The sequence below is a fragment of the Strix uralensis genome, chromosome 2 (genome assembly GCF_047716275.1).
Source record: "Strix uralensis isolate ZFMK-TIS-50842 chromosome 2, bStrUra1, whole genome shotgun sequence".
Classification (NCBI taxonomy): Eukaryota; Metazoa; Chordata; class Aves; order Strigiformes; family Strigidae; genus Strix; species Strix uralensis.
Window position 1 is genome coordinate 5,253,485 of NC_133973.1, and position 23,460 is coordinate 5,276,944.

Here is a 23,460-nt window from a genome sequence, read left to right on the forward strand (position 1 = left end):
GACACGCTACCACAAAGCCAGTGCTCGCCCACCTTTTCACATTCTCTTCAGTTCAAGCTCTGACATGCATCAATGCAACAATAAATAACTTACTCGAGTTTCTACCTCAAGACAACAATAAATGTCAAGGGGAGCACCAGGTCCTGCTCGCCAGCCAGGTACAGCGCCGCAGGCAGCTTTGAACCCTTTTTGCCAGAGCCACACCTGCGGCCCTTCTCTTAGGCTGGAAGCCCCCGCGGGCACAACTTTTACCTCAGGACAGGGGAGTGGACGAGCAGCGTAGAGCTAAGTCTGACAGCCTGGCTCGTCCCCTGCAAGCATTTGAGTGCTTTTTCCTCAGACTCCAGAACCTCCATGAAACATTCCCAGAAGCAGAGGCTAAACTCTCCTCACACAACTCGTGAGTCTTGGCAGGGACAGTACCAAGCGTCACCTACTAAACGCCAACAGCCTATTCATGGTTAGCTCAGAACGTGCTGGGCCCAGTCGGCAGAGCAGCGATCACGGCTGCACCCATCCCTCCAACAGGATCAAAGCCAAGAGAAGAATCAAGGCAAAGCACAGATTTTATATCTTCAATTTCTGAGAAGAAAACTCAGCAGGAGAGGAAATAATCGGAGATGCCATCTCAATCAAAGTCAACTGACCAAAGGAAGAGCAACGTTAGAGTTGCATAGCAACATAGTATGAAGCCAAAAAAGTCCCACACATGTAACAAACTACCAACTGCACGTTTTTTGCTCTAGATTGTCATAAGGAAACAAAGGCCACAACCACCTTCCCACTGTCATGTCACACAGGTGAGAAAAAAAGCCAAAAACAAAAGCCTGTGCACACCTAGCACAACACAACAAAAACCGGGCATTAAAAAAAAAAAAAAAGCTTTTCTTTCAGGCAAGTGACCTGTACATACACCTGCAGTCCTCTGCTCCCTTTCTCTTGAAGAACTACTGGCTCAAGAACTTGAGTTTGGTATGGGAAGTACTTAATTCTTCATTATAAAAAATGAAGCTTGAACCCTAGGGTAAAGTTATTCAAAAAACATTGGAAGAATTCTAACAGGGGAAAGCAAATCCAGTTTTGACTCTAAGGGAAGTTCATTTCGTTAAGACTGTGGTCGTCTTCATAGAAATACAGTCACACCTACCATGCCAAACAGCACTACAAGCCTGAGCATGACTTTGCTGGAAGCAGTAACAGGGCAGTGTTAGCAGCACGATTTCTCAGTTTGCATCAGCGGGACAACCCACCGAAGGCCCATCTGTTCAACCACAACACCGGAGTACTCGATGTTGTCCTGTCAATGAGTAAGCAGGCTCTTGGCATTCTCTCCACTTCCGTCGCCGCTGTTTTCAATGAGGATGGCACTGTCATTTCTTTACGTGAAAAGAAACAGAAGTCAGGAACACTGGTCATTTTCAGACTTTTATTAAGAGGAAAAAAATATATTTTCTATAGCAGTGGTCAAGAGCTAACAGTGTAAAAGCCACAGACATGATGCACAGTCTATCACTAGAGATTCTTTATAAATAGATTCTTTGTTTATATTTGTTCTTTGAAGTAACTTGCAGAAATAATTTATTTTGCAGCTTTCCAGAACAGTCACACCTCAGACATCACCTAGAAGAGAAAGACAGCTTCACAAAACATGGATTTCCACTGGATATTGAGGGACAGTTCACCAAGCAACAAAAAAACCCCCCAACAACAAACCCATAAAAACCAACCCCCACACTGCCCTAATATTAGAAATCTAAGCTGAAGTTCGGATCTGTTAGAAGACAACAGAGGCAGAACCGTACCCCGCTGCTGAAGAGCTACTCTGAGTAGCTGCGTCCTGCTGGACGGCTTCACCACCCTCCCAAGGACAGTGGTGCTTCCTCTAGTGTCGGTGAGGATGGCTTTGCCCTCCCTGTCGTCAGGAAGACACCTTTGCTGTCACAAACAGCACCCTGGCCCTTCCAGCGGCAGCAGCGGAGGTGCCAGGGCACTGCAGAGGCAGAGGTCCTGAAGGCTATACTCACCACAACCACAGTCCTGCTCATCTCACTCATATCTTGAAGCCCAGAGCTCTCATACACTCTTTGTGAGCTTCGATTAGGTGCCCACAATTTTCTTCCCCCTTCTCAATGATGCTGCAAAACAAAAAGATTTCCAAGGTTCAACAACAAAACTATTTGTTTGCTATTAGTCAAAGTCACAGAACTGCCAAGTTGTTGGGGACAATCAAAAATCCCTATTAGGCTCCAGAGATCTTTTTGCCTATCCTGTCCAGGGTAGCACTGTTCTGGAAAGTATAATACTATCTATCTCAAAAAGGTGCCCAGGTCTGGAACTGTGCACTTAAAACTCTGATGGTGTAACAGAATTTCCTATTAACAGGCCAGCGTCTACTCTGGGCAAGTCTAGACAAGGATTTGTTATACAACACAAGGCTGTTGCATCACTTCATCAACATGCTGATCTCATCAGCAACCAGTTTCAAATCATTCAGCACGGAAGCAACAAAATTCCTCCAGTAACAGACCAATACAGAATAGGTTGACCAGTAAATGATGTTTTAGTCCAGCTTCAGTTGTCATTTAGGGAACCTGAAGCAAAAAAACCTGTGCAGCTACTCTCAGAAAAACCTTCTTTACCACCTATGGTAACTTTTGATGTTAGTCATCCATCCAAGTGTCTACTACGTATTCCAGCAGGGGTAAGAACCTACTATCGTGTGTATATCGCGTGTACTTCAGGCTCCCTCTCTGACTGACTGGCAGAGTGCTTCCTGACTCCAGCAGTGTGGGAATTCCACCGCTCTGCAGAGAGCGGGTCAGATCAACCCTCATCCGCCACGTTATGCTATTCCTGCTGCCAAAGAAAGAAACTACCAAATGGCGAAGAATTAAAATATTTTGTTAATAATATTAAGTTTTATTACAATACATACGGACAGGTCTGCTGGCTGCCCAAGGCAACTCCATCTGACCTGGGATTTGCATCCCACCACCCTTGGGGGCCCTGGACTCACCTTCACTCTACCCCTAGTGACACCCCCCTACTATTAGCAAAAATACAGTGTCCAGCATTATGTCACCTACTGAACAACAGCTGTACCACCTGTCAGGGAAAAAAAAAAAAAGACAATTTGGTCGTCAGATTAAAGTTTTTTAAACTTTAAAGATTTACTGTCACAGACAAGAGGACTCTATTTGGGGGGGGGCATTTCATGCTGCTCGACAGGTCCTATGATCATGACTAAGGCTACGATTACAAATGCAGCTACACACACCATTGTCAAATTTTACACCTCTGTGAGAAATGTCATCCTACGAGACCTAAAACTCAAAGTATTTTGTTTTATTTAAAAGAGAACAGCATTTATTATCCGTTAAACAATAAAAATGTTACTACCTGCTGGTACTGGTTGCTTTATTCAGTCAACACTAGTGAAGATTTAGCAGCATTAAAAGCTAATCTCTGAAACCCATTTTAAACTAGGGCTATGAAATATTAATCTCTTTATTTCTAATTTATCTTTTTAAGCCATTTTCTCTTCTTCCTCCTCACTCTCCCTCCTCCCTCTCCCCCCCTCCTGGATGCTCCAGCACCCTCCGTCCAGAGTGGAGGGGGCTCCCAAAATCGCCCCGGAACGCAGGCGGGGACAGAAACTCCTAGAAGGCAGCAAGGAGCGGGGCGGGGAGGGAAATCCGAGGGGCCAGGCCGCACCACAGGCCGGAAGCGGGCCAAGAAGTGGGTAAAACGCCCCAGCAGCTCGACGATGGGCCGAGCCTGCCAAGGGGAAGGCCCACCCCCAGGGAACACCGGGGCTCACCCCCCGGGACGGGAACCGCCGCCGGCCGAGGCCCTCACCAGGCGTCCCGCGCTTTCTTGGTCTCGGGGCAGGCGCAGCAGGGCTTCAGTGGCTTCTTCTCTTCCCGCGCCTCCCCCGCGACCTTGGCGTCGCAGCTGGCGGCGGCGACCGTCGACATGGCGGGCGGCTCCCCGGCACCCACAGCCTGAGGCGGGGAAGAACGGGGCGGGAGCGGCCGCTAGCGAGAGCGGAGAGACAACCGCCGCCAGCAACACCCACGGCCCTGAGGGCTCCGCTGCTTCCGGGCGAGCTGCCCCGCCGCCCGCCGCCCGCCGGGAGATGGAGTTCGGGAGGCGCCTGCCCGGCGCCGGCCGCCTCTCCCCGCGGCGGGTGCGCATGCGCGGCCGCCGCCCGCGCTTTCCGCTTCCCTCAGGCGGTGGGGAGCGGTGTCGGGCGGTATCTCAGCGCCGGGGCGGAGGGTGGGAGCACGAACGGGTACCCGCACTCGGGAACAACCGATCGATGTGTCGGAAGAGACGTTCCCCACGAACACTCGATAAGTAACGAGCGATAAGAGTACACCTCACCTTTGCTAGTAGCCGAGGTTAGTGATTATGCCAGTAGTTAGAGTTACCCTGTGGGGACAGTCACGAGGTTTTGAAGGTTGATCGAGTGAGACCTTGAAGCGTGGCCAAGATGACCTTGATTAGCGATAAGAAACTCATCAAGGATAGACTTTGATCTCCAAACCCTAGAAAATAAGTAGAACCTCCTGGGCCATAAAGAGAATGACTGGGATTGCGTTGAGAATGAGTTATTTGACAACCTGGCAAAGTGACTAATCAATTAATTAACTTGGCAATGCAACTAACTTTTGAGTGTCTTGAAAGTGAACTACCTTAATTAGAATACTAAAAAACACACCCAGAGGTCAAAAAGACCCCAGCCCAGGTTAAGACCCTTCCCCTGAGCATGCGTAGTAGTAGAAGCATTATGTAAACTGTATTCTAATTGTAGGTTAATCACTAACCAGTATCTAATAAGCATGTCTGGAAAAGTAATAACCTCTGATTTTTGTATATAAAAGCAAGCACAAAAACGTGCTGTTGGTGTGCTTGATTTGTGGAAAAAATCCACTGAGCACCCAGCCTGAATAAATAACAGTATCTCTCCTGAGTGTGTTAAGATTGGCACCTGCACACCAGGCATAAATCTGCTTTTTGGGTAACACCAGGAAGAAAAGGGAAGGAGGGAGCAGGCAGGAGGCTGAGAAACGGCGTCGGCAGCTGAGAGGACCTGTCACCCACTGCAGTCTGAGAAAGAGCAGCAACTGGCAGGATTTCAGTTCTGCCAGAGCCAGGCTCTGTGATCAAAAAGTTGTAGCCCACTACGTAAAGCTCTTTTTTTTTTCCCCCTACTCAAGCAGTGGGGGAAAACAGGGGCTCTGTTCCTTATGTAGTTGTGCACAGAAAACTGGAGATGTGTGGGAGTGAAGAACAGGTGGCTCTGCAGGTACTGCACGAACGAGCACAGCCATCATCACCGGCAGCACGAAATGTTGCTGTTTTACAGCTGGGGGCCAGCCTGGTTGGTCCCTGGCTGGGCAATAAGGGAAAAGATACAGAGCTGCTTTTTTTTTGGTCTGCCCCAAACCGGGCATCAGCAGCCACTCCTGCCTTCCAGGTCTCTGCCCTATACAAAACAGCTTGGCTCTTTTGCCAGTCTTGTCAGCTCCCGAAGGCAACTGCGTGCTACACTTATGCCCGCAGCCAGCCCTGATGACGACAGGGTTATACCTGCACATGGATAGACTGGCAGGCACGTGGGAGAGCAAAGGGCTGCCCCACACAGGGAATGTGGGAAGGGCTGCACATCGGTGGTTGTGACACTGCTGACAGCTTGGAAGGGGAAAAGGAGTGTATGCCCACTGGGATACAGCTGCTGTGCCTTTTAATGGCGTCTAGCAAGAGTCAAAGAAGAAATGGCAGCTTATGTCAGGTACTAAGGGGATCCAAAATTGTAGGAACACTGACAAGAACATTTGGAGGGACAGAAAACCTGTATTTTAGGTATTTAATTGATTTCTGACTTTAAGGATGAGTTTTTTTACACTTAGGGCAGATTATCCCATACTGGTCAATCACAGAGGTATTTATTTTGGTCTGTGATGAAGAGTAAATAGCAGTAAGCTCCTATAAAACAGGTTACATGCTCTCAGTCTCAGCAAAACTTAGGAGCTCAAAATATCTGCTAGGGATCTGAACACTCCAGTCAGGTAAAAGATTGAAAAGGGTCCTGCCCTATACAAGTCATGAAATATCAAGCAACCCTGTTGTTTTAAGAGCCCTGGGCAAGACAGAGAGAATTATTTCATTATTTTCAGTATTTACCCTTCCAGTAAGCCAGGCCGGAAGTAAAATCATTCTTGGTTCAAAGATTTTGTTCTTTTATTTCTCTGGATCACCAAGGTGAATGCCAACACCACTGACTCAAGTTACCTGAGCAAGTAAATGATAGGAGAGGATTCTTTTTTTCTTTTTTATCCCCTCATTCTCACAAGCAGAGATGAGAAATAGAACCTAGCTCTCTTCCAGAAGCCCAAAGCTCCACATTCGCATCACACAGGTAGATGAGGCTCTCCTGTTTTCACCATCGAGGCACCTCTGTGGCACCCTGACAACACAACTCCTTGAAATGCAGGCTCCTGAAGAGACTGCCAATGCATTGCCATCCTGCCCCTGAAATGGTGTCATGCAACACTCACTGACCTACTTAATTATCCATGAATCTCCATGCAGTAGCCTGTCCCCAGCTATCCCATTTGGCTGGGAAGGCTGTTCAGACTGACCTGCACCCACGCAGCCTCCTGGTTCGGCACGCACGCCTTGTGAGGCCACGCAGCCCGGCGTGATGAACCAGAAGATGTACAGGTTGCATTTGTTGACCAGAGTATGCTTGTCCCAAATCCACACAAACATGCGGCAAGATGGAGCTGAGGTTGAAATGCCTATCGAAAGCATGCATCAGCTCTCCAAAGGAGTGGTTGTAATTAGTTTTTCAACATATTAAGCTTGTTCTCCTTTCAAATTAACTAGCTTTGTCTTTTCTTCCTAAAGCTTTATCTGCTGGCCACTATCCAAAGGCCTAGATAGAGCTGGTGATAGCAACACAAACTCTGAGGGAAAGCCTGTGGTAAAAAACCTCAAAGGGGGTTTCCCAAGTCTGCCAGTGAACAGTATCTTTTATTTAACAACAACTTTTATTTTAAAAAAAGAGTTTGAATGAGACTGATTTGGCCTGTAGAACGGTATCTTTTATTTAACAACATCTTATTTTAAAAAAAGAGTTTGAATGAGATTGATTTGGCCTGTAGAAACCAGGAAAAGACCAAACATAACACATTTTATACTCTTGCTGGAGTTACAGAATACCAAGAGTAGAGGGAGGTTAAAATTTAGTCATCTTGGGAGAAGACTTCAAGGGGGTCTGCTCTGCAGAGACTAAACATTTCTTCAAGCAGCACTCCATTTTAACTGTAGCAGCTTTCCAAATAGATTAAGGAGAAGCACTGCTATTTTGGCCGCTCTGCCTGCATGGTAATAGTTTGTAACTCTGGAAGAAGGAATCACTTCTTTGTGGGATGAAGGGACAGGGGCTGGCAGGGAGGAGAAGGAAGGGAATTGCCATTAAAGCACAGTTCACACGTTTTCATACTGACTGCACCAATTTGGAGTACAGTGCAGAGAGGAGATCACAGCCTCTTCTGACACTACATTGTGCATAAGGATTGTTAACTTGGTGCTTTTGTTTTCCATTTGTCCTCTGCCTGCTGACAGTGGCAGAAGAATTATATTAAAGAGTATGTGCTGGGATGAACAGATGTATCTACCAGTCAAAGAGGAATAGCTAAAGGCAGGCTACTGAGCTGAGACTGCTGGGAAACTGTCAGATCCAGTACCCAGGAAAAGAGATTCAGTGAAAATCTGAGAGTCTCTGAAAGAGAAACGGTAAAAAAGACCCTCCCCCTGTCTGTCATGTCACTTGTGAGAGTACAGGGACTAGAGCTAGCACTGGACATTTACAGCTCTGGGTTTAGAGGACTAATGGGTGAAACATGGGGAGACTGCCCAGTCATCAGGGGGTTCCAAATTATTTTCATTTATGTACAGCCTTTTATCAGAATTAAAGAACATACAGCAGTGACTCATGATGTGTAAACACAGTAGCACTGCAGCAATTGCCGTTGGCTTCTTGTATCTTCAGTTTCAGCTCACTAAAACATTGGTTGTCCAAAAAAAGAAGTACTTGTCCGTTAGAGAGAGACTCAAATGGACAGACTTTTCAAGGAACCTCAAAAATGTATTTACATTCATTGTTACTGTTAGGTAGGGTAAGCCCCTATCAATGTCCGTTGAAAGTAGCAGTCTGGGGTAGTCTGGGGTTTTCCAGATTTCTCACACTTCTGATATAGACGATAGAAGGTAAATTTAGCTGTGGAAAATCTGTGCGGTGAAACAGAGACAAAGATATTTTGATATTTTCCACATAGTGGAAAGTGTCTGTTCTGAAAACCACCAACTCTTTACAATCTTGAAAAAAGAAACCTGTTTAATATTGGTCTAGAGAAACATTTTTGTCTTTGACTTAATATAAACACGAGACAGCTACTGCTCCAGCAGCCCAGTCAAACATACACTGTCTTTGATTGTCAAAGCAGCTGTCTGTATTTTTGGTCAACGCTTAGATACACATGGGGAAAAAAAGGACTTCAAACCTCTGAGCAAGGTGACTTGTCAGGGCCCTGTTACCTATTATATCAACTGCCCAAGCACAGGACAGTTTCTCTTTTTGATCAGAGCTGCAGACCTATCGCTACCAAGTACTATCAGCTGAGCAGCGTGAGCTGAGAATGAATGCTGGGACAGAAGGACCTTTGCTCTGGTCTAGTACAATGGAAGAGACTCTAAGGTGATGAACTACATCCCCTCTAGGCTTCAAACCCCATCTTTAGGTGAAGGCAACTGGTTCACTGGGCTAAAATCACCTCAAGAAGTGATGCCTTCCCAAGCTGAAGAGGCAAATCCCCACGTTTCAGGACTATGGCATGAATTCTGTATGCAGGCATGCTGTACCACAGGACTGACCCATCCCCTTCTGGGACATCACCATGCAAGTCTGTATGGAGAGAGTCTCCTTCCATACTGGCAAGCAAGTCCTTAAAGAAACAAGAGTAGAATTAAGATTACTTTTAAGGCATTTCTGTCTCTTTGAATGCCCTACGAGCTAGTACTGCAACAGATCATCTCTTGCCAGAAATTCAGCCGTCAGAGAGCATCAGAGGCTGGAGGTGGAAGGTAGCTTGCAAGCCTGCAACCATTTTTCACATTAGAAACAGAACTGCTGTCTCTGACATAGCAGGACTCGGCCCACAGCATCCCAGAAATTCTGGGGTCTCATGCTGGGACCAGGACTCTGTGGCCTAGCCCTCCACAGTAAAGAAGATAGCAACCCTCCTACAACAGGCAGAGCAGAAACTCTTGTCCCAGTCAAAATTGGTAGCAAAACTAATTTCAAGAATTGCCACCACCGCTTGCTCTTGCTAAGAAACTGATGGTTTATAGTACAGGCAAAACACTGTTTCTAGCGATGAATGACTTCTCCAGTGAAATCTGGATGTTCATGCAGGAGGAGGTGGAAAAAAACACATCAGTGCTTGCTTTTGGTATAAACTTAAAGGATCTTCATGTCTTTCTCACATTTTTTTTCCCACACATGTCTCCCCAGTTTGTGCTAAGATTATGACTATCATCACTTTCATGCTATGCCTCTTCTTTTCACTGCCCGCTGAAAGCATATCCAAACATATTAGTGAAGATTATGAATTTGCCCTGCAACACTGCAAAAAGCCAGGTCAGCAAATTCAGTATGCGATCTCCCTGGTAACACGGCAAAAGAAGGAAGCTGGCATTTGGTAGCATGTCACAAAGCAACCTGCCTGTTCCTCATGCACTGGAGGGAAGAACAACTGAGCCTCTGGACCCATGGCAGCTTTCCACGTTGCAGATGTGCAGCAGCTGATGTCGGATGTGCATTTCAAGCCTGGTCAGGCTTACTTCAGGGCTTCCTGCGATGACTGATCAGCTGCTCCCCTTTGTGGAGGGAACACCCATGAAAATCCAAGCATTCTGGAATGGATCCCATTGCGCAGACTGGTGGGAAGGAAAGGCCAGGTGTTTGCACTCAAATGGCTGCATGTGCTACCGACACAACCAAAGGGCATGGCTGAAGAAGACAAGTGTGTATCATCTGACAGTCTCTATGCTCAGTAACTCAGAAAATCCTAACCTGTATTTGGAAAATAGCATCACTAATCCTCCAGAAGACATGAATCTGCAAAGGTCTGTCCCTCCGCTGCAGTCAGACTCTCTGTTTTCAGTTAAAAATCAGAAAAAAATAGCCCAGGTTTAAAAGTGTTTAGGCATGAAGATGGTGATACACACTCGTCACCCAGGGGAAAGTTTTGCTCTCCTCAGGTATTTTTTTTTTTTTCCTCTGCTGCAGTTAACCAAGACAGCTGCCTATATAGTTCTTTCCAAACAAAAACCCTCTTTCATTCTCACTTCTCATGACTTGAAAGAGTAAGACTTTCAATCTTCTGCACAACCCCTGTATGAATTGTTGGAACTGATCAGAATGTGACCCCAAGCAATCAGGGAGCTGAGCCACTGTTAATACGCAGCACCACATGCATGCATGGGTGATCTCCGATTAGTCACCCCACAAAATTCAAATGCTGCCTAAGGCCTCTGCTTATGCATTACAGAAATCTTGTTCAGAACCCAGGTCCACTTGCCTGTGTATTGAAGAAAAATGCCTCACTGTAGTTCCATAAAATACTTCATAATACAAACTTCTAAGCCCGACCAGTGCTGCAGCAAAGCAGGCAGTGTTTCTGCGACCTCCGATGAATGGTGTTAAGCTGTCAATCAACACAGAAGCAGCAATACAGTAGCTCCACTTCTTTTCCACTGCACACATTCCAGTCGTCCTTTTTTTCCCCCTAAGTGTTGCTGCTACTAACAATTTTATTCTGCTTGGTGGCATGCCATTTTGATGTCTGTGTCGGTAGCAAATCTGGCTTGTTTGAATCTATTCAAGTCTTTCTCGATAATGTTTTATGAAATGTGAAGCTCTGCTACAGAAAATAGTTTAACATTCACAACAAACTGCGGGAGCTAACTGGAAGCCTGGAAGGAATCATTAGTATTTACAAATACATGAGCCATTCCAGTTTTGAGATGTCACTGATTGCAGCTGCATACTTCTATGTACTCACATCCCAGCATCTCACTCCTTTTAAATATTGCATCAAGACATAAGCTGTAGAGTGCTGCAAGCTGCTTGTAAAAAGCCTGCAACATTACATATCTTCTGAATCCAGTTAGAATCCCCACAGCTGTTACTTGCAAAATTACAAAATAATGTAGAAAATTCAGTCACTCTTAAGGCATTTCTTTCACATCAGTGGTCAAGCTAGGTTTCAACTTCGAACACCTTTGAACACTTGTTTTCTTCTGCTTTTCTTCTCATTGGCCCAGGAGAAGAATTTCTAAGTAAGTCTAATGAGCATTATTGGCACTTTCTCAAAGTGAGAATCTTTATTCCCAGCAAAAATCAGTTGGGCTTGACTATCAAGTGCTTAAGGGTCAGATTTTAAGAAGCATTAGGGCATCTCCATAGGCAGGCGGAGTCATTCTCAAGAGAGCTTATTTACATTGACATCTTCCTAAATACATTATGTAGCTGGAGTACAATTATTTTTGGAAAAGAGACATGGGAACACAAGCCATCTACATCGCAGAAAATCGCATCTAAACCTTCAGCTCAAGCCCACGTCCTGACTATTTTGCCCTGGTTTCCAATATGCTGTACAGTATGCTGTGCAGTGTTTTCTCCAAGTATTGAGTGTCTTGGGTTGGTACTTTGTGTAACAAACACTAAATTTTACTCTGTGCATCCTGTCTGACTGGCACATCATTAACTTCAACCACTCCAGTCCCTTATTTAAAGGGATTCTGGGTTTAAATGGATTCTGGGTTTAAATAAGGGTCTGATTCTCCTAGGGGTCCAATCCAAAGACTTCCTCAGGATCAAAGCAGGGATGTTTCCAGATCAACACGCTAAATGCTGAGTTCCTGTCATACCCTCACAGTTGATATGTCGAGACACCAGTGACGTGCTCTAGATCCTGTACTGTGTTCTGTTCAGTCTCCACCATTTGAGACTGGAAAGTGATGTGGAAAGGGCTGTGTGGGTACAGGCAAAGACAGAGGGAAAAGATAGGGGAACTTTCAAGACTGAAGAGAGCACAGGCTTTGGTTTCTTACACAAGGGAAGTGATACTTATGCATCCTTCCTCAATCCTTGAAAGGGCTCTGTTCAGCCCCCATCTGATTCTCGCTTTTTCTTCCCATGGCCCGAGTGTCCTGCCACTTCTGTCTCACCCTTTTATTTCTGGTAGGCCTCCCCCGGGCCCTTGGATGTGTGCTAGCCCTCAGCTGACCTTTGTCAAGTGGATTGCAATTAAAGGATAAGTAAGGTTTTTTTTTGGAAAGGTTTATTAGACAGGATTAAGATCATGTTGCACTAATCATTTAAGAGGAAATAAGAGCGTAGTGCATGGCAGAGTTATACTGTATTATAATAACAAGCTGAAATGAATTTCCGTAGCACTTCTGCCCAGCGATTTAATTTCCATGAAGAGAGTGGCTATAATGGTCACAGAAAATCAATAGTCTCTGGTGCTCCCGTCAGGCAAGCACAAACATTCACTCCCTGGAAAAGTTTTCCAACTAGTTGGAATCCAGACTTGACCAGGCACTTTGGCAAACAATAGGAGAAAGAACAAGGAGAGCAGAAATACTGCAGAGGTCAGCAAGGTACTCCATTTCATAGTTTTTGACACATCAGATAATTACATACTACATGTCTCCCTGTCTGCTGAACTGTTAAGCTACCTTGCGCTACTGCGGGCTTTAGTACAAACCATCCATCAAGCAGCCAGTAAAAATCTAGCTACTGAACTGTTGAGCTTCTGGGTGAAGAAAGAGATCTCCTTGGCTCGAGGAGACAACCTTCTCTGTGCACCCCGACATTCTTAGGGAGTCACCACTCCTCTTGGTCATGCCATCCCCCTGCCTAGACTGGGGGAGAGCAGAGTTGGGAAGTGTGATCAACTGGCCAGGCCAGGATGGTGGTTGCTGGTGACAGCACCCTCCCTGCATCCCTGCAGGCTGAACAGGCACCGCCAGTCAGGTGTTCGGGAGATCAGGACTTCAGCAGGGCCTCTCCTCGGGCTCAGCTGAGTGAAACAGGGCAATTCCTATCTTCCCATGCACGCTATTAACAGGCTGTTTTTTAGGTTTGTCCTTTTAAAGAAAGAGCTCTCCCATCCCTCCTCAAGCTCCTTCTAGTTACAGCTGCCTCTTGCCTTCCTTCCCTCCCTCCCTGCACTTGGACTCCCTTTTCCCAGTTGGTGGGTTTTCTCTCTTCCCCCCAGCTCAACAGACAGCTACCAGCAAATACAGTTGTTATTTTTTTACGTTTTAAATAGACAAACAGATGACAAGGCTGGAGCCAAACCCTCATGAAAAGCAGATATGGAATCCAATCACAACCCAGCTATAAGAACATTTCTCATCCAGGTCTCCAGAAGCAAGAAGTGGTTGGATTGCGTGGAGGATACAAGCTCATCCCAACTTCTAAGCCAGAAATATGCCACAAAATCCTGTTAAGTCAATTCAATATTCTCCTTCCATCAAATTGTTCCTCTGGTTGTTCTCTTACCTCTTGTGCTCAGACTAGGATGTAGCATCTCCTCTGCTGATTCAACCACTGATTGTTGTGGCAAGGAACAGAGGGAATCTAAGGTTTAATTTTGAAGAGAAATGTCTTAATGCACTGGAACTTGAAAGCTGCAAGCTAACATGTTGGCATTGCCATTTATTCCTCTGAGTATTGCATGGGGGGAGTGAGAACGCTAGGAATTCACTAGTTCCCTAAGGAGTTCCACCCAAGATCCTTTTCCTGCTGAGGTGAATCAACATTATTCCTGACTTCAGGCCAGCAAATCATCCAGTTGTCATCCCTGTTCATTAAGAATCTCATCCAAAGCTGATACAAGCCAAGTGAACTAAAGTATATGCATGTCCTTCAGAGGATGCCTGAAGTATTGGTAAATTTGGGGTTTCGTCACAAATGGGGCTTCTCTGAACCATGGGCTGAAAATGTCAAAATGTCCTTAATTCCACCTTCCTTTTTTTTTTTTTTTTTTAAAGTGCTAATCAAAACCATTACAGAAATCTTTCGAAAGGCTTTGAAGTGAATCCTTTAACTGTGTTCACAAAGCACTACTACTTAATTTTCTTTGAACTTTGACTTTTTAGGCTATCCGCATCTGTAGATTGCTTTTAGTACAGGAAATGTGCCAACAGTCATACTAAGAAAATAAAAGCAAGAGAGAACAGGTGTGCTATAGAGTTTCATCTATTTTTTCCATTTCAGTAGTCATATCTCAAGATGCCTCTCTTAGCAGACCTCTTAGTAAAAACAGCACAAAGAAACCAAAGACTTCACCTTGGCAAAGCTCCATTTATCACAATCAGTACTCCAAGGCCATTTGTACAAAAGATGTCACAAGTTAAAAGTGAGGTATTCCACAATGGATACAATAATGCCTTACTGTAGCCAAAGCCAGTACAGAGACAAGGCCTTGGGCCACAAAGCATTAGATTTCACAGCATCTGTCCTACATCTTTTTGAGACTTACCTCTGCTTCCTGCCGGGAATAGTGACCACGTCTTCCTCCTCCTCCTGTTTTCCCCACTCTCCTTCACCATCTCTTCTGACGGGCTGGGAGGAAGGCCTCTTTCTTCTGGATTAAAAACCTAGCAACCACATTGACCACAGCCTTGTGCTGCTGCTTTCCTGCTCCTTCTGAATCACACATCTGGAAAAAGGTGTTTATTATATACAGTTAGTAAACCAGGTGGAGATCGGACACGGAATGGAAATTAGGCCTTACTTTGGATGGGTCTAAGGGCCAAATTCATTTTATATCATTTCACATTTAATTGAAGTGCTGAACTGGCGACACCCAGGTTTGAGACTGTGATGGACCATGTATGCGGAAATTGTGACATCCTGTGGCAAGGATGGGAAATGGCACGCTAACAATTACTAATTTTAAATAATGACTTTAATTTTGTCATTTCCTGCCATCAAAGCCTCAGTAGGGCTTTTAATGCTATAACTTTTTTGCCTGTAACTTAGATGTCTTTAATAACTAGGAAAAAAGCTACCACGAAGCATCACATGCACCCAGCATGGCAAGAGTGCTGTCATTTGACAACTGCTGACAAACAGAGAGCAGAAGACAACCATCTCCATAATTAAGCTTAAAGCCAGATGGATGACATTTTGCCAGGGGTTTCACAAATCCTCGTGGATTTCAGGGGAAAATTCACATTCAAGAAACCCAGTTCCCTCCCAGGCTTTGGAGGACAGAAGGAAGACAGAGTAGAGAGACCCATCATCAGTTTAGCTCAACTTCTTTGCCTTCTTCCCCCCAATCCTGCTTTTCCACACCCTTCCCCACTGTTTCAGCTCCTCATCTAGGTCTCCCATTTTCTGGTCCAGACCACTTCAGTTCTGCTCTACTGGCTGCTCATCCTGTCTCTCCCTCCTCCCCCTGCACACTGGTTCTCTACCACCCCACTCTCCTACTAATTTTGCTTTGCTCAGCCAGCCTAGTTTCTCCTCTAAAACCACATTTTCACATCTGATCCATCTTCTCTTTGTCCAGCTACTGTTCTGCTCTCAACTAATGCGTACCCTCCTTGTCTAAATTTTCCACTTCCCTTTGTCTGATTTTACAGTTCAGACACATCAGCAAGTCCTCACAGTGTAACAAGTCCATCAACAGAGTAGCAGTAATTCATCTTGCAGCAAATTACACTATCTTATCTCAAGGTTAATGTGAGGTAAAATGCATTTGGCTCAGCCTCTTTCACGGGCAGCTAATCTTTGCACTTTACTGCAATTTTGCAACATGCTAAGCAGTGGCACAGAGTTAGTCCACTCAGTCACTGCACAGTAACTCACAAAGGTGCGGACAGTTTACTCATACATCTGAGCATCTGGTGTCCCCTCAGAGCTAAGCGGCTATAAAAAAAAAAGTCATCAGATAGACAGCACCCCAGCTCAGCTACACAGTTTTGTTCTGGGAAAAAAACCCAAACAAACAAAAAAAACCACCAAAAAATCATGCTACAGCCTGCAGCTCTGTGGAGAAAGCCCATCAGTCACTAAACTGTAGCTAAGAAACAGGAGTCTTTTTTGATTGCTTACAGTTTAGTTGCCTTCAGCTCACCTTCACCAGAGTGCCAGGATGTGTCCTTGACGCAGACAGACAGACCTGCCAGATAATCTTTGAATCCCTTTTCCAAAGTGCTGGTCAGAGACAAGGTTGCCAGAGTTTACTGTCTGGGATCAAACATTTTCTCAGAGCCTTTCATGTTTTGGGATCTTTTTCTCTAGAAATGGCTGATCTGCATTTCAAAAAAAAACCAAACCCAAAACGATTCAGACCAAACCTCACCACTTCACCTCTACAGCACACACCAGCATGCCAGGAGCCCTGGCCAGGTTTCACTCCAGCTGCAGGTCCACAGGAATATGAAGACTTCAGGTAAAGAACAACACTTGTAAGGCTGTTCACTGTCCACATCTGTCATTCACAGAGATAGCTCAGAAATGTTAGTTAAAAATAAACCAATATTTCACACACACCCCCCCTAATCTAATCTGAGCAGGCTCCATGAACCTGAACCTTGAGCTTTTTAGCTCAGCCATATATACCTGTCACCTCCCATGAGTACTACTCTTCAGGCAGCTATGCAGTGACCTGAAAACTTTTATCTTTTATTTTCTGACAGGTTAGTTTTCAGCCACATCAGTCTCTTGAGATGGTTCCCCTCATAGTCTTTCAGCTGCCAACACCAACAGATCAGAGGCAGTGGGGCCAGGCAGCTCATGGTGAATAAAGAAGAAGGTGGTAACATCTTATATTTAGCCCAATTTAATGCAGTTAAAATTAATAGTGGAACTGCACCTTTTTGGTCTTCCACAACTCCAGAAAGTACTCATCTGTTAGGCTATGCTCTGGCATTTTGTTGTACTCTGTCAAGAACTCATGTAACTGTTCCGTTGTTCTTTCTCTACCTGGTTTCCATCTGGTTCCTTTCCTCATCAAAAAAACAGAAGTCCAGGCCACCTGTATCCAGTCATCTCTGAAAAACTTGAAGTGGAAAAATGTGAGAGGGTGGAGCCAACAAAGAATCATTTTTTGGCCAAAGTACAGTTTACACACCTCATTACCTCAAGGCAGATGTCCAGCATGGAAAAATTTCAGCATGGAAATTATGGAGTTCTAATGAAATGAGATACAAAAAGGGAAAACTGAACTTGATCATGAGAAATGCTGGGCAACTCTACTAAAAAGTGACTTTTGCTGTCAATATTTATAATATTTATAATTATACCATAATTATAATAAGGTATCACATTGTAGAGCTCTTTATTAAAATGAGGGCACTTAACAGCCTGCTGGGTATCTTTAGAGCGTGGCTCAATCCATTGCAGAAAGCAGCATCTTACTGATGTCAGTCAGCAACAAAGCTGTGACAGCATTTCTTAGTTCAGACCCACATCTGAGTCTTCAATTGACCCATTTTGATCAGTTACCCTAAGAAAGAAGTTGTTGCTTCAAACAAGTGACAGGCCTTTATGAAAGTAAACCAGCATTCAAAGTTGAATCGAATGTCTACGTGTCTAGCAGAGCCAAGGAATTTGGAACCGCAGTCCTAATGTTGCTCTCCTGTGATGAAGCACCGAGGGGTCAAAATTTTAGGTCAGACATGGCAACCAGTGAACAATTCTTTGGTACAGAGTTTTATACAGAAAATAACTAATGTGAGGGACCTGCTTCAAGATTATAGGCAGAGGAGAGGGTCTATTTGTCATTTGGCTGCTTTTTACATCCTATTCTCAAAGTCTCGGCAGCTTTGCCTCCAAATCTCTTTAGGCTGACAAAAGCATTAGCCCTTCCCACGTAACAGCGTGAAAAAGCTTCCAACTTTGTTCCTCGTAGAAGATGATGGCCACCTCCTTGCAAAAATGACGTTTTTCAAAGCATAACGTTTATTTGCAATGCTTTGTGTGGGTCTCTCCAGATGCTTTACAAATGCCAGAATACCCACAGCCCCTCCGGGCAATAGACACCAAGCCTATTTTCACTGCTTTATGGCAGCAGAAGGCCTAAGCGGTAACAAGCAAAGCCAGGAATAAGAATATCCAGGCTTGAATCCAGCCCCCAGCTGTAATTGCTAAAGCAGTTTTCTTAAGCACTAAGTGAGGGCCCAGGGGAACCGGAGAGCATCACATAAAACAACTTGAGCAAGAGCTGTTGAAAAGCAAAACTCCACAGGCCCTGCCCCCCCCCAGTCCATCATTCCCTGCCCTCCTCGGACCACAGACAAGCCACCCTACGCCCTTGGGAGAGAGCCGCCACCAGCGGGGAAGGGAGCGACGCCGGCCCCGGGGCTGCCCCAGAGGCGGCGGTGGGGAGCGCTGCAAGGCCCGCGGCCCCGGTGGCTCCCCGCCCGCCCCGCCTGCGGCGGCACAAAATGGAGGCGGGCCGGCCTCGCCGCCCCACAGGGCTCTCCGGGAAGCTGGGCCCGCGGGGAGGGGCCGGCCCTGGCCACGGGGATTTGGAGGAAGCGGCGGCAGCAAGACCCGGCCTGTCCCCGGGGAAAGGCCCGAGAAGCCGCCGCCGCCGTCGCCCCCGGGGAAAAGGGGGGGCGCGCTAACGTCCCGCCGTAGGGGGCGTGGTGTTTCCCGGCCCCGCCCGCCGGCGGTCGCCATGGGAACGGCAGCCGGAGGCGGCGGGAGCCGCACGGTGACCGGCGCGGTGCGGGCCCCGCTGCTCGGGGGCGGCCGCACGGCTCCTCGGCCGGACCTTCGACTGCCCCCACGGTACCGGGCCCGGCCGGGAGGGGCAGCGTCCTCCCTGGCAGCCCCCGGGGCGGGGGGACCGGTGCGGCCAGGCCCGACACGCTCCGCGTCCTGTGGGGCCGGCCGGGCCCGGGGCGGGGAGGTAGGAGCGGGCGGGTGCGGGTTGTGAAGCGGTTGGGCTGCCCGAGCAGGCCTCTCGCCGGGCCTTCCGCCGGGCCTCCGGTGCGGGCCGGCTGCTGTGCAGGGCCGGAGGTGGCCGAGGGACTGTCACCGAGCGACCGGCAGCGGGCTAGGCAGGGGAAGCAGGTTTGGAGCCGGGAAGATGGGTGTCCCGGAGCAGGGCAGAGCCACAAGCGTGGTAAAGGGTTCGGTTGGCAGCACTAGCGAAGTTATCAGGAGCGAGGAGAGGCCCGTGACTATGAAGCATTTGCGAGCTGGGGGAAAGCCAGCACTAGCTCTATATCCCAGAGGGAAGCGTCATGTACAGTATGATATTTCCACTGATTACCATTGCACCGTGCTTGCTTTTTCTGTTTCATGTCTTCATTTTCAGTTTAAGTTGGCAGTGCTTCCAAAGAAAGTAGATTTTTCTTCAGTCGTGTGCATGTCCCACAGAACCGTAGTATTGCAGCTCTGAGGCTCGTTTCTGTGATGGTGGAATTTCTTTGATATGGAGACATGTATCTCAGTTTTCTTCTTTCCTAGTTTGTTTTATACTCTCTTACAAACAGACTTTTAAAAAGTGGAGCCTGACGATTCATGCTGATTCCTCAAATATGTAACTTATCTTTCAGACCCTCTGTACACACTGTCAAGTGAGAAGGACCACTCAAAGTCAAATGTCCATGTTCAGCTTACTGGTGATAAAGCGGTAGGTGTTGGCCAAAGATAGCTCACATGTGCACCTTATATTTCTGTGTGTATGCATACACAGGGGTAGAAACTCTCAGTTCTAAGCTGCTCCCTTAAAACAGCAAAATACAAAGCAAAGGAAGTGGTTTTATCTAAAACAAGACTTAAGACAGGGAGTAACCATGATTGCTGGCCTAGGGTGACTCTGTAGCAGCAGCCTAGAAATGCCCAGTTTCATGTCCTAAGTAGTTTCCTAAATTGTGTGTCAGTATTTTTAATAGAATATCTCCAAATGCTGTTAACAATAGCTTGTATATGTTATTAAAATCTAATCAAAGATCTGGACAGCTCTTGGGCTGTTGTTCAAGCAGAGCTGTCAAAATATGTTATTCCACACGGCGCCTCCTCACTTACCTTGGGATACACTTACACTACAGCTCAAGGTAGCATACTTGGCAGTTTAAAATGAACAAGGTAGCAACAGCTAAGCAGAACCCATCCTGATTCTTCATACTAGGTTAGCACAGTTTAACTTCCTAGCTAAGCCCATAGCTAGTTAGCCCATGCTTAGCTCTCTACTGCATTTGCTCCCCTGCTATCAGTATTCACCCTAGCTAGTTTAAAACCAGCTAGGGCACGGCTGTGGGAGTTGCAGTCACACTTTTAGACAGCAGTGGTTGATGGCGAGACAGGCAGCATGTAGGTAGATATTTACCAAAGGAAAGCAGACTTGGTACAACTGCACAATGGTTTGGATTTTAAACAAAGAGTCCTCCTGAAGCCATGCACTTGACTGAGCCTGCGAGGCAGATATTCTGAAAATCCATTGCTGTACAGCAAGGAGAAAATCCCTGAGCAGCTTTCCAGTAATGGAATCAGGAAATATTTTTTTGAAGAATGTTTCTGCATGTCTCCTACCCCATTATTTCAGATTCTTTCTTCTATCTACATGAAAAAAAAAAAAAAAAAAGCGTGTTTGTCTGCCTCTCTGTAGAGAGACATGGAGCTGGAAGCATTGTCTGTCATCACCGAGATCCTTGCAACAATATGGCTGTGTTAACAGTTCAGGCCAGACAACGTAAGCAGGCGTGCTGTCACTAATGTCACATCACAGGTGTAATGGCACGGATGGGGATGGTGACAGACTCTGACTTGCATAAAACATGTTTTAAGCATATGAATCAGCAAGTGTGCAATTCATAACAATACAACTTTGAATTCTCAATCTGTAGTATCACAAAATGGGGTGGACAGGAGTTGTGATAATATTAGTTTATAGGGTTTTCCAAACTCTCAAAAGTCAAATTCCCTTTGAAGAGAAATGAAACAAAAATGCAGTCTCATGCACAGCGAACAGCTACTCATAGTAGGGTGCCTACATCTTCATCATCTGACACTCTCTTACACTCTGGTGAGTTAGTGTACTTGAAATGTCACCACTACCCTATATGCATCTGAGTTAGCACCCGCTGAAATGAAAGGGGCCATTCACAATTCAAATCTGATTTCAGGCTTTACAGCAGCTCAAGCCAATATAGCTACATCACTTATACTTGAGTCACAATTCCAAAGATTTATTGGCAGCCATAAATTTAGAGATTTAAGGCATATCTACCCAGGGAAATTAGTGCTTAGAAGGAAGGGTGTGGATTTTTAATGTGATCATTTTTGTGTGCCAACTCCTGTGGAGATATTTTTAACACATGCTAAAACTGTTACAGTAGAAAATAATGTAACTTTACTCTGTAAGTGGAATATGTTACTTCATTTCTAGAGCACACGAAATAGGAGGGAGTTACATGGGGTAATGTGCTAGCAGTTCACATTACTGCACATTCACAGTTACTGCACACTAACTTCTTTATGTAACGAACTGTTAGACCCTTCGATTTTAAGTATAAGTTTAGACACTGGAAAACAGCCAGAAGACATATCTGTGCATCTGCTGCTAGTCTGGTATGCTCCACATCTTGAGAAGTAGCATCTAACCAGCTGACATCATTAGCATACGTATGCTGCCTTCTTTCCCCATCTCAAATGTGCGGTCCTGTAAATCACAGCAAGCTGAAATTCTAATCTCTTTAATGCTGTTTGAAATTGCTAAATTTCTCATCTAAATTTCTCCTCCAAATTTCTCCTCCTCTAAATTTCACCTCTTTTCCTTGTGTCCACACAAACATTAGGTAAAGGCACCAATGTTCAGAAGTATGTTTAGTAGCTTGATCCATTTCCCGGGCTACGGTGTCTGCTTGGAAGGCAAAGATCCAGTGCCTCCATTTATTGACCAAAGATGGAGAGGGAGGGCTCAGCAGCGCCTGGAGGCTCTTCAGCAGCTTGCTTCGTAAGTGTTCTATGGTTGGATAATTTAAAACAAACATACAAACAAAACCAACAGAAACCCATGCACACTGAAGGGGAGATGACTGCAATTTGCTCCTACTTATATTTCCCTTGAAATTAAGAGATTGCAGCTGTTGTGGAGTATGGTTGCCCATCTGTTTCTGACAGGGTGGATGTTGCACATTCCTTCATCTCCGTGCTATCTGCTTTGCAGCGGTTGCTGGGAAAGAGAAGAGAGTTATTTCAATCTCTTACAGATCAGATAAGTTATGAAGACTTCAGCGACTCGTGTGTTACTTCAGCGGGAGCTGTTTCCTTTTAGTCCCGTGCAGTTGCAGCTGGTTAGATTGCTTTTCCTGCTCATTCAGGGGCGTATGGGGCCTGAACTAGGGCACCGCATTTTTAGCGCAGGGGTTTCTTCATTGAACTTTCTCCTGGCATTAAAATTGAGGCTTCTGATTCAGCAAATATTTAAAAAACATTTCTGTGTTTTGCTACACCATGTGTTATTTGGCGTCCTTTTGTAGCTGTATTCAAGACTGCAGGCATCAGCCTAGGTAGTTGTTTTCAGAGGTTTTTGCTGCATTAACAAGCTAACTTTAGACCATGGGCTTTTCAGATGATGCGTGCTCTGGGGTTGCTGGTAACAGTTGTACCACATGTCAGACAACAATCAAAGATGTTTAAGGGTGATATAGCTGGTTTTGCTCAGTTTTGAAAGCATATTCTTCTCATTTCCATAATAAAATAAGAATTTTGGAGCCTTTCTTTTTTCTTATTGTTATTTTCAGCATTTCAGACTGTCCCCAGCACATGAAAACCTCAGTGGCTTCTTGTATTTTGCCTGTTATTCTGTAACAAGAACTTAGTTGACACCTGCACTGCTTTAAAATTGATTTACATTTCAACAACATGTATTTGCAAAATGTCTTGCAATTAACAAAAAATGAGAAATACATCCCCTCTGTTTCAACCTGCGCTGATTGACAGTGTTGCTGATACCGAAGATAGATTATTTCCCAGCTGTATTCTCAGTAGTTGCATTGCCTCTGCAAGGTTACCAGGAATAAATGCTCATTTATTTCAGCAAAGTCAGCAAATAGAAGTCAAGGACATGCAAAAGGCAGGATCTGTGGAATAAAAGGGGCTATTTTACTGGGTTCCCATTGTGCCTATAACTATACCATAATAGGATGAACAGCTTATGCTAATAAAGTTAGATCATAAGAATAAGTGCCCACCTGTGCTGAATGAAACACAAATCCATCTGGATGGAGCAACAGTCTGATATGTAAAGAGTCAGCTAGTGGAACTAGCCATCAGCTCAATTAACTCATTTGAATTACAAACACAACTTCACAATAATAGGTTCATTAGTGCTGAGCAAGTATCTCAGG

At 45.5% G+C, this 23,460-nt stretch overlaps 2 protein-coding genes and 1 long non-coding RNA gene across 6 annotated transcripts in view; 1 reads left to right on the top strand and 2 right to left on the bottom strand.

Moving 5' to 3' along the window:
- Positions 1–1,412: 1,412 nt before the first annotated feature.
- On the bottom strand, positions 1,413–4,161 carry COX17 (cytochrome c oxidase copper chaperone COX17). Its single transcript, XM_074853323.1, has 3 exons — positions 3,859–4,161; positions 2,025–2,135; positions 1,413–1,620 (listed from the first exon to the last, which is right to left on the bottom strand). The coding sequence occupies exons 1-2, from the start codon at positions 3,975–3,977 to the stop codon at positions 2,051–2,053; spliced, it is 204 nt and encodes a 67-aa protein (XP_074709424.1). The 5' UTR covers positions 3,978–4,161; the 3' UTR covers positions 1,413–1,620; positions 2,025–2,050.
- Positions 4,162–8,920: 4,759 nt separating this feature from the next.
- On the bottom strand, positions 8,921–16,446 carry LOC141936412 (uncharacterized). Of its 3 annotated transcripts, none has more exons than XR_012626737.1 (4): positions 16,230–16,446; positions 14,628–14,807; positions 13,646–13,723; positions 8,921–9,014 (listed from the first exon to the last, which is right to left on the bottom strand). It is a non-coding gene; the product is annotated as an uncharacterized LOC141936412 (long non-coding RNA). The 3 variants fall into 3 exon arrangements; XR_012626736.1 differs by lacking the exon at positions 8,921–9,014 and adding an exon at positions 12,412–12,679; XR_012626735.1 differs by lacking the exon at positions 8,921–9,014 and having other exon boundaries at positions 12,412–13,723.
- Positions 16,447–18,787: 2,341 nt separating this feature from the next.
- Positions 18,788–23,460, top strand: part of CFAP91 (cilia and flagella associated protein 91) — a 31,553-nt gene continuing 26,880 nt past the window's right edge. Inside the window, exons 1-3 of one of the 2 annotated variants that reach the window (XM_074853284.1) lie at positions 18,788–18,892; positions 19,666–19,742; positions 21,907–22,064. In XM_074853284.1, the coding sequence (XP_074709385.1) occupies positions 21,919–22,064 (146 nt within the window). In that variant the 5' untranslated portion in view covers positions 18,788–18,892; positions 19,666–19,742; positions 21,907–21,918. Of the gene's footprint in view, positions 19,014–19,665; positions 19,743–21,906; positions 22,065–23,460 lie in introns of both variants that reach the window. The other variant, XM_074853289.1, reaches the window with a different exon arrangement.